We start from the raw sequence: 16,802 nt of genomic DNA on the forward strand, positions 1-16,802 counted from the left end.
TCAAGGTGCTAGGAAGGAGCTGGTCTGTGAAAAAACAGCTCCCCTCATGGACCGCCCTGTGTTGCTGCCTCTGATAAAGAGGCAGTAGCGTAAGATGGCAGTAGCCCGTGTGGGGTGGGGTCTGAGCTCCCAGACTCAGCGCAAGCCAGAACTGAGCCGGGCTGCCTGCCTGCCTGGCTCCTAATACATTTTAAATGCAGAGCTGCAGCAGGGGTAGTTCCGGACCCATCACAAGCCAGGCTGCTGGCCAGCCTGCTAAAAAAATGTACTGTGGGGGAGGGGAAATGCGTGTCAACTATAGCATTAACCGATAAGCTTCTGCTTATCGGTTAATTGGCTAATGGACTACTCTATTACATCCCTAATGCATACAACAACAGACAATTTTAAATTAGTGAGATTTCAGTAGATGTGTGTCCAAAGAACTGATCTCACAACATGGCCCTGGAGGCAGATGCTCTAACAGCTGGAGGGAGGGAGGGAGGGAGGGTGAGAGAGAAAGAATCCTGTCTTGCTCCCTCTCTGATTCTCTCTGTTCTGAGCCACTTATAGAACAACTTAGCTGGTGGAGGAAGCAAAAACTGGGAGGTTATCTGGCTGTATGGTTTCCCTCAGCGTGAAGAGGGCTGGAGAGGACCATCCTGGAGAAGAACAGGTCCATTACGCATAGCAGCAATGGCAGCTGTTATTCAAGAGATACATACACTTCCTTTTCCCTCTGCCCTGGAATTCATTTCAATTTTATATAGTGGATGAAATCCTGGCCCAGTTGAAGTCAATGGGAATTTTGCCATTGTTTACAGCAGGGCCAGAATTTCACTCAAGAAGTTCTCCTTTCTCTTTCCTTGCATGCAGGGGAGACAACAGTGTGTTCAGAAAGGGAGGCCTGCTTTGTGCTCCAGGAAAGGGTAGGGCTTTGGGCAGATGGCTCAGGACCGAGAGCAGCCAGCCCTCCATGCTGCCCAGAGCCGCCTGACTTTCCAGCCCTGAGAGCTGCACAGGGCACACAGCAGCAGTGCTCCAGCGGCAATTTAAAAGGCTTCGGCTCTGGCCACCACTGCTGCTGCAGTAGCAGCAGCAACATCCAGGAGTCCTGGACCCTGTGAATCATCAGGACCAAGGGCAACTGAGCCATTTCCCACCCCCACCCAGGGCCGGCCCACAACATTTTGGCACTTGAGGCAGAGAGCTCAAATGACACCCCCATGCCACCTTTTCTCCTGTCTGCTTGTTATGTCTCTTGTACCCTCCTTCCCCCAGCACAGCACTCATAGAATCATAGAGCTGGAAGAGACTTCAGAAGGTCATCAAGTCCAGCCCCCTGCCCTAGGCAGGACCAATCCCAACTAAATCAACCCAGCCAGGGTTTGGTCAAGCCGAGACTTAAAAATCTCTAGGGATGGAGACTCCACCACTTCCCTAGGTAACCCATTCCAGTGCTTCACCACCCTCCTAGTGAAATAGTTTTTCCTACTATCCAACCTGGACCTCTCCCACCGCAACCTGAGACCATTGTTCCTTGTTCTGCCATCTGTCACTAGCCATCTCTGTGCATCTAGAGCAGAGAGAATACATATGCACCAGCAGCAGACACAATGTTCTACACTCTGGGTCCTAGTAGCGCCCCTTCCCCCCCCATAGTCTGGCACCTGAGGCAGCCACCTCAGTTTGTCTCATGGTAAGGCCAGCCCTGCCCCCACCCTCCTGTCAGCAGGCCTGATTGCACAGTATACAACCTGGGGATTATGAACCAGAACCTACAGCTCAAAAACCAGCCAGGCTACCGTTAGACATGGGCAAATAATCTCAACATGCACAGTTATGTGCGAGTGAGAACAGAAACCATGGGCTTGAGTCTCCTTTACACTAAGACTGCTTTACTGTGAATGACAGCCAGGCAGGCCCATAGCTCTCGAATCTTCTTCTACACCAGGGGTCTCCAAACTTTTCTGCCCGAGGGCCGCATTAACTATCAAACAGCAGTTCGGGGGCCGACTACACACTTGAGGTCCAAATAAAAAACAATCAAAACATGGATGTTGTTTTTAATTATTTATTTAATATTATTTTATTCAGTTATTATTTAATAACACGTTGATTTATCAGCCCTGTAGATCCACTGTTTGAAATTGGGGGTGGTGCTTGTCCTAGTCCTGCAGGAGGGGCTCCAGAACGGGGAAACTGCTGAGAACTCATTTCCACGTTATCACTTGGTAAAGGAAGTTGGAAAGCAGTGCCCAACGCTCCCACAGACTGATACCCGGCAGGGCGGTGCTGCTCTGGGTTGTGGATGAGAGAGACCAGACGTGGAAGGGAGAGGGATGTTTCTTCAGGGCGCACTGCAGGGACCAGGGCAGCGCGCTAGGCACGGCACAGCGTCACCCAGAGGCTGTGCCACAGCAACCAGACCGCCTCCTGCAATGGGCACCAGCTCCTCAGGTATCCCCCCCCGCGCGCGAAGTACCCACTTCAGCCCCCTCTCGCGCCAAGAGCCCCATAAACCAGCTACTAGCCCCTTCGCTGATTGGGTGGCATAAAGGAGACTACGTCATAGCCCTGTACCAATCCAAGGTCAAGCTGGGCCACGAGCCAATCGAACGCAGATTTAGGCTCGTGCGCTCAACCAATCGAGAGCCCAGCCCACTAGTGACCTCATGAGAGAGCTAGCCAATAGGATAAGAACGCACTGGCCAATAGGGAGCAATTGTCCACGCCAAGTCCCAACCCCTCTCGCTGTGAGGGACGCGCAGAGCCCGGATGTTCACAAGCAATAAAGCGCAACGGCCACCAACAAGCCAAAAAGGTCTCCACGGGCCGGATGAGAGGGCCTCGCGGGCCGTAGTTTGGAGACCCCTGTTCTACACCAACAAAACCGCACATTGAGATAGCACACCTTGTGCCTACACTCAGACTAGGAAATAACCAGGGCTGTATGTAAACAAACGCTGCCTTTGTAAGCATGTCCACAGTACATTATCACAATATTTTCAGAGTGGTATCCATGTTAGTCTGCAACTGGAAAAAAATTAAACCACAAATAGTCTTGCAGCAACTTAGAGACTAATAAAAAATGTAGGTGGCATCATGACCTTTTGTGAACACAACCCACTAACTCACAATAGCATCTACGTTTTTGGTTAGACTCTGGGGTACTGCTGCAAGACTATTCGTTGTTTTTTGAGTTTTTCCATTATCACAAGAATCATTGCAACTTCTCCGGCCCATGCTTTCATGACAGAGAAGTGACTGACATGCCTCAGAATGTTCCTGTTGCTTTTCTGTTAGTTATCTTCACTTCCAAGATCATAGAAGTCTGATGCAGGAAGCATATAATTAGCTGTGAGATTTAGAAGTCAGAGCAGAAAAGACTTAAGGTGTCAATCAAGAGCTGCTTACTGTAGTCCCAGCTGCATCTCTGCCTCATTGAAACTCCTTGCTGCCTTATCTTGGTTTATTGTGCTTATCTAGGGAACAGATTGCATTGGAAAGTTTTGAAGTTGGAGATAGCCTTGGGGCACTGGAAGGGCAGGTAAAGCATCAGAAATAGAGAAATTAACATGCTTCTGCTTTTGCAAAAGGGTTTCAGCATGGCTGCTTTAGAATAGCCTGCTTCTTTCTCTCTCTCAACTCAGCTTTAAAAGGGACTGACAAAGTCATTTTAGAAACAAATTTCCTTGCAGATGTACCACTGGATTATTAAAACGCAAAAGTAAAATTTTCCTTATCTGGGCTGTTTTCCTTGTTGCTGTTTCTCTCAGCTTGGGTAAAGAAACCTCAGTGGTCAGCCTCCCTTTTGTATATAATAATAGCTGTCTCTTAGGCAGTGCTTTCCATCAGTAACATGCAAAGTGCTTTACAGAGGAGATCACTACCATTATCCCATTTTACAGATGGGAAACTGAAGGACAGAGAGGCAAAATGAGCTGGCCCTGATCAATCAACAGACACATTGTTCAGTTAGGACTACAGCCCAGCACTTCACAGTCACAAGACAATGCCCTATTCACTAAGCTATCGTGACCCTCCCATAGTACGTTTCACCTTCAGGTTCTCAGGCTTAAACATCTGGGATACAACCACCATTCAACAATTTACAAAAATACTTTTATTGGATACTGTAACAGGATGCATTGCTGTCCCCCTCTCCCTTCCTCCAGGCTCAGTTGTCCTTCAAAGTAGTACAGGAAGACTTCAGCTCTAGGCAACACCAGTGCCCTTTATCCTTTAAATGTTTTCTCACCACCAATAATACACAGTCTTTACAGGTTTCTCACCTACCACAGACTGGGTCAGTAACCCATAAAACAGCTTCCATCTTCCTCTCTGACAGCCCCCTTCCCAGCTCCTGGATCATCAGATTGATAGATGCTGCCAATCGCTAGGCAGACATAAGGCTTTTCAGCCAGCCCCAATCTATCCCCATGATTTTGGGGCTGGCATGACAGGGTTACTCTGCCACAGCTTCCTTAAACTAGTGTTTCTGAACCTTTTCAGGTTGGCCACTAGGGTTGCCAGATGGCTGAAACAAAAATACCACCCTCCTCCCCCCCAAAAAAAACACCAGGAAAAAATTGTGTTGAAGGAAAAAAGGGGAGGGGGTGCTGCGGCACTGGCCGGGGGAGATCAGGAAGAGGAACGGGCCAGTGGGAAGCATTCATAAAATCTAAATTTGGGGCCGGATTTGAGTGCAGTTGTCAGGGCTGAGTCACGAGCAGTTTGTTGGCACAAAGTGAGCTGTTCAGCATCAGGCGCAAAGGTCAGAGACCAATTTGAGGACAAGCCAGATAAAACTGTAAAGTCAGAGTCCATTACCAAACTGAGAGCATTAAGCAAGCATCAGGGTGAGGTTGGGCTAGGGAACATCACTGGGGAGCCAGTACTGATCTTAAGACAAAGTCAGTAAATCAAGTTCAGGGTCAGGAGCTGAGCCCCAGTCAAGAATCCAGTATAAGAGCAAGGATCCAAGTGAGCAGCAAGGAGAGGTGAGAGCGCTTCTAGGACAGAAGCACACACTGAAGATCCCGGAAATGGTTTACCAGTTTATATAAGGAGTTCCAGCCAATGAGGAAATTGCAAAGGGCTGTCATTCATGCCTCTTAGGGTGGGACTTCCTGCAGTTCATCATAGTGACAGCTCTGACTGGATCCCTGGTTTCAACAAGGATGTCTGCCTGGAATCCCACAGACCATGGAGTCTGGAGTCTTATAGTTCTGTTCCTTTAAATATATATTGGTTTTGGTTACTAACTTGTCTCTAATCCATCCCCTTGTCCCAGTGGTAATTTTATTGTAGGCTGCATTTTTAAAGATTTGTTTTTTCACTCTGAATCTGCTCTGTCTTACTCTGGCTTTATAGCTATGGAATTCCACTGTTTGCAGATGATGTTTTCTTCCTTCAGTACAAGAGCACAGTTTGGCCACAGCTTGCAAAATTATCATAATTCCAAAAGCAATTTAAAATGAAGAGTCGCCACCTAAATGTTTCTGATCCATTATATTTAGTTATATTTCAGTTAATTAACACATCTATTTACCAAATACAGCCATAGATAGGGAAGGGAGCCATCATTAGCAGAAACAGGGACACAAACTGTCAATTCAAAACCCTTCACAGAAGGAACATTTACTGTGTTCACAATTTTACCCATATAACACAGAGAAGTACAGCGATTTGGAAGCATATCAACCCTTGTACATCTGAAGTAAAAAATATGTTGGAAGCTCTAGTTTTTTTCCATTTGTTTAGTTAGAGGAAACTGGTATGTTTCTTGACCCATGAATTTAAAAACGACTTCATTTTCTGCATGCCAGGATAGTACCAGATAAATAAGAATTATTCACATCTATGTTATTTTATGAAACAGCAATGGTAGATTAAAAATGGACTGGTCACAAGTGCTTGAAAAGAAAAAAAAAGGAAAGCAGACAATAAAAGTACCATTGGATTCAGTTTTAGATCTACAAGCCTAATTCTGATCTCATTTACATTACATGCATTCATTTACTGCAGTAAAGTTACACTCCCTACTAAAGGCCTGATTCTGCAAGGGTCCTGATTTTGGTGGGGCTCAGCATGGGTGAGAAGGCCACTCTACTGGATCAACTGGCAGGATCAGGGTGTTACAATGCATGATGTCAGAAGAGTCCTGTGGCTTGTTCAGCAGATGCCCGCCTCTTCCTTTTGCATGAGCACACCTAAGAGGGCACTGTGCAGATTCTTGCTTCAGGGCCATGTTCTCTGCTGGGGTTGAAATGGTAGAATTTCATTAAGGGTCAACAGAGCTTTGTTAATTTACACCAGCAGAGGAGCTGACCCTGAGTGGTAACAAAACATAGCAGCTATATAAACTTCACCCTGGAAAGGGTCATACAGAATGTTTCATCATTTGTCCCAGAACTACCTCTACTTGATTTTTAAATACAACACACATGATGCGTAATAACTGTACAAGCACATTAAAAAACCCCTTCTCCATTTTACTCTATCAAACCAAACCAAGGTATGATTGTAGGTAGAGGTCAGATAATCACAAGAGTAGAGAAATATCATAGAGGGCAGGTGATGCACTTAAGCAAAACTCCCACTGAAGGCAATAAGACAGAATAAGGGCTGTGTGATTAGGATTTAAAATGGGAGTGGGGAACCTCCAGCTTGCCTGGATCTGGCTCCCAAGGCTCAGCCCTCACCCCAGTATTAGGGAGTCCACGCTGGTCCTCCAGCCCTTCCACTGTCCCTGTATGGGGTTGGAGCACACAAAATCTACTAGCCTGGGAATTGTGGGTGTGTCTTTCTTCTTCCCAGTCGGGGGCCTCGTCAGTGAAGGTTTGGTTGTTTTGTTTTTGGTTTTTACTTTTCACTTGTGTGCGGCCCTTGACTGATCTTTCTGTGGGTCAGCAGCCCGCAATCCAGAAAAGATCCCCCCTGCTCTAAAACTTGAAATAATATGACAAAGGAAACAGATATCATATTCATCCTTCTTCTTGTGCCAAACCTCACCAGAACTCTTACCATCTTTACTGGGGCTATTCTCCAGCAGCCCTTCTAGGATACATCCTAGGAGTTTACCCAAATTCCTGTTATAGTTTTTGACTCCCTCCCATTTCTACTTGCTCTTACATTTCATCTTGCTGCCCTGGCCACGATGTTTCTGAGGCTTAGTCTATACTAGAAAAGGTTTGCTGAGAGAGTTATGTAAATATAGCTATATTGACTAACCCTTCTTCTGTAGGCATTGCTACTACAGTTTACCAGCATCTACACTAAGGCTTCTGCTAATATTAAAAAAAAAAAAAAATTAAAAAAAAATCACCTCTAATCAACATTATTATATGGGCATTTTTTTTGTAGACTTCCCCAAAAAACTGTTGATGGACTCTCTAAAAGCCAGAGAGGACACTGAGTGACCAAAGGCACTTCCTTCCCACATGACCTGTCAGCCAACAGCAAGCCTTGTTAATTGAAAACAGGATCAGCTCTTAGGGGCATGTTATTAATGCTGCAGCTAAGAACAAGCCTCCCAACCTGGGTACACAGACTCATCCTAGCCGGGCTCCAGCGAGGCTGCTAAAAATAGCAGCATGAACACTGGGGTGTGGGCTGTCAAGCCTAGGGGTCAGGTCAACTTGAGATTTTCATCTGCATCCAGAGCTGCAATGCCCACACAGCTATTTTTAGTGTGCTTAGCTTGAGCCCCACTAGTACGAATCTGTCTGACCCAATCTGAGTGCTTTTACTCTGAACTGCAGTGTGGACACACCTTACAGTGCTCCCCTCTCAACTTCAGCAAGTTTGGGAAGTACAGGCACAGAAGCTGAGCCAAAGGCCCAGGATCACCTGTATAGCAAGAGGTGGCTTTTTAGTACAAATTATTTTAATATTCAAATGCTTAGCTTATGAAATCTTATTTTTCATAGTTATTTTTAACATGAATAATTTTCTATGCTAAAAGTCCGGTCTTGCATATACCCAACAAAACATACATTAAAATATCCTGTTATTCAAAAATATATACAGACATGGTCAGAAGTGACACTGAATTCTCATACGGACACCAGTTTACAATCTTGCATCCAGGTTGAATCATTAAATATAAAATCTGAGGCTGGATGAAATATTTCCACTCTTCTTACAATTAAAAAATAAAATGAAAACCACAAAACCAGTTCACATAATTCAGGAACTATTATCATTATAAACAGCATCACTGATTGCAGCACTGTCCATTTGCAAATGATTACACCAGGATTAGCTTTGAGTATCCAACAGAAAAAATAAAACCCCCAAGGCATTGAGAACTAAAGAGCGATGACTGTTTATGTGCAGAGACGAGGTGTTAAACATCACCCTTGCTGTGGCTTCATAGCATGTGAAAGAAAAGTCTAATTAACAGACATTCACCACAGACACCAACTTCTGTGTAGACTCTGAATCTGTATGAAGAATGATAAGAGGGCACATACTACACTGTAAGTGCCACCCAGCAAAATACTTTCTCTTGTGAATACTTCTAAACCTGTAGTGTACCTTATCCTTCAAAAACAACAAGGACCCTGAGGCACCTTAAAGACTAACAGATTTATTTGGACATAAACTTTTGTGGATAAAAACCACTTTGTCAGCTGCATGGAGTGGAAATCCTTATGTGAAGCTTCTCTGAGGTCAGTGACATAGACATACATGGACATAGGTGTCCATCCATACCGAGCCTCTTGCAGAGCTGATGCCTAAAAATGTAAAAGTATTCCAGAATCCTGGCTCCATTAGAACAACAGATGTTCAGTTAACGTCAGTAGCCTGGCAACCAACAAAATCAGGGAAAGTCAAAAGGAAGAATTCCCTAACCTGTCCATTCACACTGAGCAGAATTCACTCCTGGGCAGAGAGCCAGAACAATGACTGTTCCTTGCTTTCATTTTATTTAAGCCTCATTTAAAGTGCTGCATAGACCCTGTGCTAACTCTTTGCACAAGGGTGAGTTCACCTTCTGTTTTCAAGCAGTGGCAAGATCTTCAGGTAATGAGGTATTTTATATGCCACAAATGCTGCAAAGCCAATCTAGAATACAAAAGGAATGGATTAAGAATGGTGTTTTAATACTAACTCAAAATTCCTTGGCTATATGGATTGACATCAGACCCCTAACCTCATCTGACTTGGGTGAACGCCTCATGTGGAATCTCCATCACTGGAGATATTTAAGAGCAGGTTAGACAGAAATCTATCAGGGATGAAGTAAACGGTGCTTGGTCCTGCAGTGAGGGCAGGGGACTGGACTTGGTGATCTCTCAGGCTGTGTCTAGACTAGCAAGTTTTTCCGGAAAATCAGCCGCTGTTCCGGAAAAACTTGCCAGCTGTCTACACTGGCTGCTTGAATTTCTGGAAAAGCACTGACGATCTCATGTAAGATTGTCAGTGCTTTTCCGGAAATATTATGCTGCTCCCGTTCGGGCAAAAGTCTTTTTCCAAAAAGACTTTTGCGCAAAAGGGCCAGTGTAGACAGCACAGTACTGGTTTCCGCAAAAAAGCCCCGATCGCGAAAATGGCAATCGGGGCTTTTTTGCGGAAAAGCGCATCTAGATTGGCCATGGACGCTTTTCCGCAAAAAGTGCTTTTGCGGAAAAACGTCCGTGCCAATCTAGACGCTCTTTTCCGAAAATGCTTTTAACTGAAAACTTTTCTGTTAAAAGCATTTCCGGAAAATCATGCCAGTGTAGACGTAGCCTCAAGGTCCATTCTAGCTGGAGTATTCTATGATTCTGAGAGTCTATGTTTTGGATTTCGCATGTCAGCTGCATTTCTGTTTTGGAAAGACAACCTGGGGTAAAACCTGAGACACATTATTTATGAAGCCACAGTGTTTCAATACCACTTCAAGGTGCTGCAAGGATGGAAAAAGGATCATAAGATGCTCAGATACAGTGGTGATAGCAGCCGTATGAGCATACAGACAGGAGATGATAGCATCACTTGCTTTCTTTAGGTTTGGTTGTAGGTCTGGTGTGACTGAATATGCTGTTCTGGTTTTGGCCTCTTTCAACTATATGTGTAGTTTAAGGGTAACATGTATCAGGCTATAATGATTTTATATTAGCAGTTTTGTTCAAACTAAAAATGGCCAACAGTTTTTAGCATGAAATGTGAAAGTCTTGAGCTAGTGTTACCAGCGAAAGTATTTATGTTTTCATTTCCTGGTTTTGCAGTGGTCACCTGATAGTATATTGTTCTAGTCCAGAAGCTGGCAGGTAAGCCCTGAATCTCATTTTTAAACAACATGATTTTAAATAACAATGCTCAACAAATCTTGAAGGAACCTAATTATCTGCAGTGCACTATACAAAATCACAGTACCCATCTGTAGACACATACCACAGTTTACTTCACAAAAGCTGTGCATGCACTATTGACAGATTATTGGTTCACCGGGCACAAGGAATGGTTGAGTCCTGTCCATAACACTAATTCATTGCATCTATAAAATATGAGCACAAAGTAACACAAAACATAGCAATTAGCCAGGACTTGGGCTGCCCTTGAGGAATGTTAGTGTTTGTTACTTATTAAGGTGATGTAGTGTTGCAAAATGACTCAATGCCCAATTACATTTCTTAAAATATACAGAGCAATCAGCTTAAATGTAAGATATGTGCCAACTGTGTTTTGGGCATATCCTTCAAAATGGTGTCATAATTTTTTTAATGCCAACGCCTTTCTTTTTGAAGGACAAATTTACGTACTTGAATTGTTTAGCAAAGTGAAATGTAGCAACAGAAGTGCATAAGCCTTAGGGATAAGGGCTTTTACTGGACTAGAGATTAAGGACCACATTTGGACCTTGTTTGGTGACTGGTACTCCCACTAAATCAGTTAACATTCTGCATTCAGAGATGGGACTTTTAGCTTCTCACTGTATCCAGATAGGAACCCAGTGTTAGGAGTTTCTATTAATTGTGCAGCTTGTATTAGAAAATAGAAAGTAGAAAGATTTACCAGTGAATTTATCTGTCCTTGGGATGACATGGAGCATTGAAGAGACTGTTCAAAACCATTTCTTTCTATTGCTGGAGCTGAGGCACAGACACACAGAGACGAGATCAGTGCTATCTCTCCACTAGCCCGTGGAGGGCGAGCGAACTCAGTATGACCGACTTTGGTCAACCTTGAACACTGCCAGCTTGAAATTTCAACTCTTACTCTGCTGTTACTGGGTTCTTGTTCCTTTCTAGGTGAAATGGTGGGAAAGAAAGCAGGAGAACGCTCTGAGGGTTTAAAGCAGTATGTACACACAAATCTGTGATCCAAAACAGAGGACCCACTTTTGCCAGCCTAACTTTTGGGGTTCTCGTCTCCCTAACACATAGCAACAGGCTTTCCTTTAGCTAAAAGAATGGAAGTTTAAAAAGTTGATTCTCCCTTGCAGAGTGGGGGAATTATAGTTTAGATAACAAGGAAAACGGCTACTGACCTCAAAAAGGTTCTGCAAACCCCGAATAAACAGAATTCAAGAGATGCCCTTCACTTCAAACTCCATTAAGGACTGCCTATCACTGAGATCTGCACCATGCCCTATTGTGCATGAGGAATGTTGATTGCCATAACTGTAGTAAAACAACGTTTTCCCCTGGGTTCAGGAGAAGAGACCTAGACCGCAGCACGGAAGCTTTCTCTACACTGCCAAATGAGCAACAAAACTTTTGTGGTTCACAGGTGCTTATATTCTCCTACCCCAACATTTTTTTTTTTTTTTTTTTTTTTGCTGAGGCAAGTGGAAGCATAAATGGCTCGTTGACAGCAGGAGCACTCTCCTGTCCACAACTCAAACTCTGTAAAAGTGCCGACAAGCAAAGTTTACACTGCCCAACCTTAAGCTACACAGCCATGTTGCGAAAAGCTGCGTTGCAGGCAAAGCCTGATTCTGACATAAGTGTTATTCTTTTGCTGTATAAGCACTGTAACATCTAAGTTGAAAAGGCAATGGTCATAGGAGCATCTAAATTAACCTCAGGCAACATTTCCCAACCATTCTGAAGGTGTACACAGTGGGGGAATAGTTAAGGGAATATAAAACAGAGATGATGAAGTGGGTAACTTTAGCTAGGCAATAAACTGCAAGCCCACTAAGATTTAGAAAGCACAAACAGCCTATAACTCCTGAGTATCATAGTTACTGTACATGTATGATCATGCTGGCAGTAGCAATACATATTAAGATTTGTCTTCCTTCATAGGAGTGGCCTGTATCTTTAAGGTGCTTAGAATTTGTCTGTAAAGAAGCATTTTCCTTTTCAATTAATAGACCTTGTCAATGATCAAGTGCCAACTTTTCTTTCCTTCTCCATAACAGTGTCATTTTGTCTGAAACTGTTCCACCAAAAATCCTTAAGGAAGGCACATCAGTTTGATGGAGACCATTTCTGTGGCTCCCTTGGCAATAAAAAGGTTCCTGAAATCACTGGGTGTGTGAACTTGTCTCCAAGGAACCAGGCTTTAAACTCTAACACAGTCTGAATTGCCCTAAGTCCAAACTTCCATGGGCACCATGGATTCTTTTGTTCCAACAGAAGGAAGCAAGTTTTCTTCGTGCAGGAAACGAAAGGGGAATTGCACTAGAAATCCATGAATCTTCTTTAATTCTTCTGCTGCTTTTGCAGCATCTGTGGTTACCAATTTTGACTTGGTGATGAAATCACGCAGCTGGGCTAAATTATTCACCTCGTCATTGGGAAGGCATCGGAAAACCTGATTAAAATGAAAGAGGAGGTGGCACATAAACACATGCAGGAAAATATCACTGCATTCATCCTAGTGGCAACAGAGTGTACCGTAAACACCTTCATATATAGTTAAGTGGATTGGCTTCGGAAGCCTTGTGAACTTAATAAGTTGTACACATGCCTTTATGAGAAAATCTGTACAACAGTCTCAAAAAGAGTGAAGCAAAATGCAGAACAATGTAGCACTTTAAAGACTAACAAGATGGTTTATTAGATGATGAGCTTTCGTGGGCCAGACCCACTTCCTCAGATCAAAAAGAGTGGATCTTGCAAATTAGGATCTCTGGGATTTTTCCTGATTCCTACAGGAGATTATCCAAAATTAGCAATTGTTAGTTTGCTTTTATCAGTGAACCTTGTTTTGCATACAGCAGAATATTCCTCCCTCACACATACCAGTATAAATCAAGAGTTCCAGAAACTGGAACTACAGGTTGAACCTCTCTAATCCGGCACTCTCTGGTCTGGAATGATTTTAGGTAGTAGATATCCACTTATTTTTGTGGCCAAGTTTCCCATGGTCTCAAAAAGTTTGTTTAGAGCCACCAGTCCTGGCTCTCGGTGTTCTGTGCTGTTATTTAACTCTAATTTACCCCTAAATGTCTTCAAACATCCCAAAAACGTAACAATGAATAGTCTAGGAGCACCTTAAAGGCTAACATAACATGTAGATGGTATCATGAGCTTTCATGGGTACAACCCACTACTTCAGATGACTTGAGTACTGAAAGTCCAGATCTAAGAATAAATAAGGGAAGGCCGGGAGGAAAAAGAAAGAAAATAGTGACTTGGATTGTTCAAGATACAAGAGGCTGATAAGAACAATCTGCACCTCTAGAAGTACCCATTGTTTGTTTGGTTGGTTGGTTAAGTGATTAGGATGTGGAAGGTAGTGTGCGAACCAGCCCATATCTTTATTCATTCCTCCCTGATAGGAATCAAACTTGTAAATGAAGTTAAGTTTCAACCCTTCCATGTGTATTTGGCTTGTGGAATTGGCCTGAAACAACACTGTGACTTTAAGATCCATTAATGAGTGCCTGGGCAGGTTAAAGTGTTCTCCAACAGGTTTCTGTGTGTTGCCTTTTCGGATATCTGATTTGTATCCATTGATTCTTTCCCGTAGAGACTGTCCCATTTGGCCAATATACATGGCATTGTGGCATTGCTGGCATTTGGTGGCATATAGATCATATTAGTGGATGCGCATTTAAATGAGCCCCTGATGTAGTGGCTGATGTGGTTGGGTCCAGTGATGAAATCGCTTGTGTAGATGTGTGGACAGAGTTGGCACCGGGGCCGATTGCACGGGTGGGTTCCTGGATGATTATGATGGAGAGGTGTTGCGTGGTTACTGGAAAGAATTTGATTGAGATTAGGAGATTGTCTGTAGGCGAGGACTGGCCTCCCCCCACCTGCCCCTGCCAGGTCTGCGAGGGGTCATTTCCAGGATAGGTTGTAGATTGTTGATATTGGCTGGCTCACACACCTTCCATATCCTATCTTATCAGCCTCTTGTAACTAGAACAATCAAATTCACTATTTTTTTCTCTTCCCCTCTCCTCTCTCTGCCACCACCACATTCCCTTATTTATTCTTGGATCTGGACTGTCAATACTCCAGTCATCTGAAGAAGAGGGTTGTACCCACGAAAGCTCATACCACCATCTATTCGTTGTTTTTAACGTTTTTCCAGTTACAGACTAACTCAGCTACCCCTCTGAAGCTTTCTAACATCACAGTAAGCAGCAGAAGTGCTGGTAAAGCTGCTAGACAATATTGCCCTCCCATGGTCTGACAAATTCTCTGCTTTGGCACCAGTCAAAAGGTCTCAAGGGCGCCAGAGTAGAGAGGTTCAAGCTGTGCAATCTGTGTGGAACTGCAAGGAGAATCAGAGTGGCTGCTACCTTGTTTCTCTGCCAACTGCATATAAGGGTCCAAAAAGTTATGCCATTGGCTAAAAGAAAACCCTTCATCTGACGTGTCTTTTTTGTGCTCATACCTTGTGTAATTTCATGTAATTTCACAATATTCAAATCATCCTGATGAGCTCTGGAGACTGAACCCTCCCACCCCATCAGTCTAGTTTCTCTCCTACAAAATCAAGATGTTGCTTCTCTCGTCTGTCAGTAGTGAGCCTGTTGGAAGTAGAAAGAGTAAACAAGCCAGATACTTCACCTTATCAAAAATAGTGGCATTGCGGGCAGCTGTTGAAACCCACACCTCCTTGAAGAATTTGTCACAAACAGGATCCTGGAGATCTGTACTGAGATCTGCTGAACAACCAAGCACTACCCTGGAAAGGGGGGGAAAAAAGAACTGATGACACTGGAAGTTAACACAAACCCCTCCCCCCACCCCCCTTCACCCCTGTGATCTTTGTAATCAGCTTCTTTCTTCTGCAGGAAAACAAAGCCAGCTGGTAATAAAACCAGTCATGTGCCATTATTCAGTTAACTGACCATAGAAAACCATCAAAAAGCCAGAACTCATAAAGGACCAGTGTTCCCTGTAATCTGAGTGTTTGGACAGCTACCCAGGAGAGAGATTCAGGTGTTGCCAACTGCTTTGCAGAGAGCCAACAGCCAGCAGCATGTATTTCTACTAGTGATTCACGTCTGCATGCGCCTTGGAGCAACACTGCCAGCAGCATGTGTTTCAACTGGTAGTGCACATCCGCACATGCCTGGGTGAACATAACAAAATTTATTCTGCACACGGATGGAAAAAAATACTGGGAATATTATAAAGCACCCGCGTTCTATTTTTATTATCTGTACTGCAGCAGTGCTTAGAGGTCTCAGCCCCACAGTGTTAAGCATTGCACAAACATATAATAAAGAGGAGGGAATAACATTTATCAGAGCATGAGAAGGCTGCTGCTGAATTAACAGCAGGTGTTTCAAAAGGCAATAATGGAATGGGACTGAAGTCAGCAGTTCAGAATGCCAGTCAATCCTACCAATGGGAGCTGAGCACACACATCTCACAAGAGAGGTTTAGCATCTTGCAAAGTCAGGCTGCCAGTGGCAGAGCCCTGTGTTCGAGTCCCCTGCTTGAACTCTGTCACTTTTCCCTACACAGAATAGTCTGTCAGTCTTTGTGATGCCTTATCTTCTCTTTTATGTTTAAAAACCATCCAGATGGAAAACGGGGGGAAGCAGAAGTCTTTCAATGAGAAAATTGCTGTGCTGCTGGCCAGATGGCTTCTCCAATTGAACAAATTCCCAGTACCAAAAAAACCCCCACCTAAAACTGATACAGTGTCGCGGCAGCTCTCCGCATCTTCTCTCAACTGAAGGGATCAAGAAAAAAATTAACAAAAACCGACTAGATTTGTAATCCAAACAATCGTGGGAGATGGAACAGGACGCTGCATGGGAAATGCTAAGGAAATGTCTGCGCTACAGAGCTTTTACTGACATAGCCATGCCCTTAAAAGTAAGGCAGTGTAAACGCTCTTTGTTGGCACTTTTGCAGACATAAAACTTCCACTCCCTACGAGTGGTGTTTACTCTGTTGGCAGGGGAGCGCTTGTGCTTACAAAGCACTGTTCACACTACTATTTGCTGTGGCAAAGCTTCTGCCGTTTGTGGTGGGAGAAAGAGGGCTAAGCACCTACGAACAACAAAAACTTTGTCGCTCAATTGCCAGTGCAGACAAAGCTTAAGTCTAGGGACGCAGAAGGTTATAGCGCTGTAAAGCGCCAGGGTGAACCGGACTACAGCAATGGGAGCCACGCTCCCAGTGCTGTTAGCTACTCCTTTTGTGGAGGTGGTTTACATAGAGCATTGGGAGATCTCTCTCCCAGTGCTCATACCGTGGCCACACTTTCAGTTCAAAGCACTGCCACAGCTGCACTTTACACTTTTAAGTGTAGACAAAGCTCCAGACCACATGTAAGTGGCTGGAAGTCCACTGATTTTACAGGAGATAAATCCGCTCATATCTTTAATCCAATGCATATCCTTTACAGACACCTGCCCAGATGCTCCCTTTTCAGAATCAATGAGGAATGCAATTCCTGCAAGG

At 44.0% G+C, this 16,802-nt stretch overlaps 1 protein-coding gene across 6 annotated transcripts in view; it reads right to left on the reverse strand.

Annotated features, from left to right (window-relative positions):
• Window positions 1-5,478: 5,478 nt before the first annotated feature.
• The window catches only part of PLD1 (phospholipase D1), a 140,554-nt gene continuing 129,230 nt past the window's right edge, over window positions 5,479-16,802 (reverse strand). For all 6 annotated transcript variants that reach the window (XM_075937953.1, XM_075937952.1, XM_075937951.1 and 3 more), the window contains 2 exons: window positions 14,949-15,066; window positions 5,479-12,735 (listed from right to left, as the gene is read on the reverse strand). In XM_075937953.1, coding sequence (XP_075794068.1) covers window positions 12,511-12,735; window positions 14,949-15,066 — 343 coding nt within the window. In that variant the 3' untranslated portion in view covers window positions 5,479-12,510. The remainder of the gene's footprint in view (window positions 12,736-14,948; window positions 15,067-16,802) is intronic.

The sequence above is a fragment of the Pelodiscus sinensis genome, chromosome 10 (genome assembly GCF_049634645.1).
Source record: "Pelodiscus sinensis isolate JC-2024 chromosome 10, ASM4963464v1, whole genome shotgun sequence".
Taxonomy (NCBI): domain Eukaryota; kingdom Metazoa; phylum Chordata; order Testudines; family Trionychidae; genus Pelodiscus; species Pelodiscus sinensis.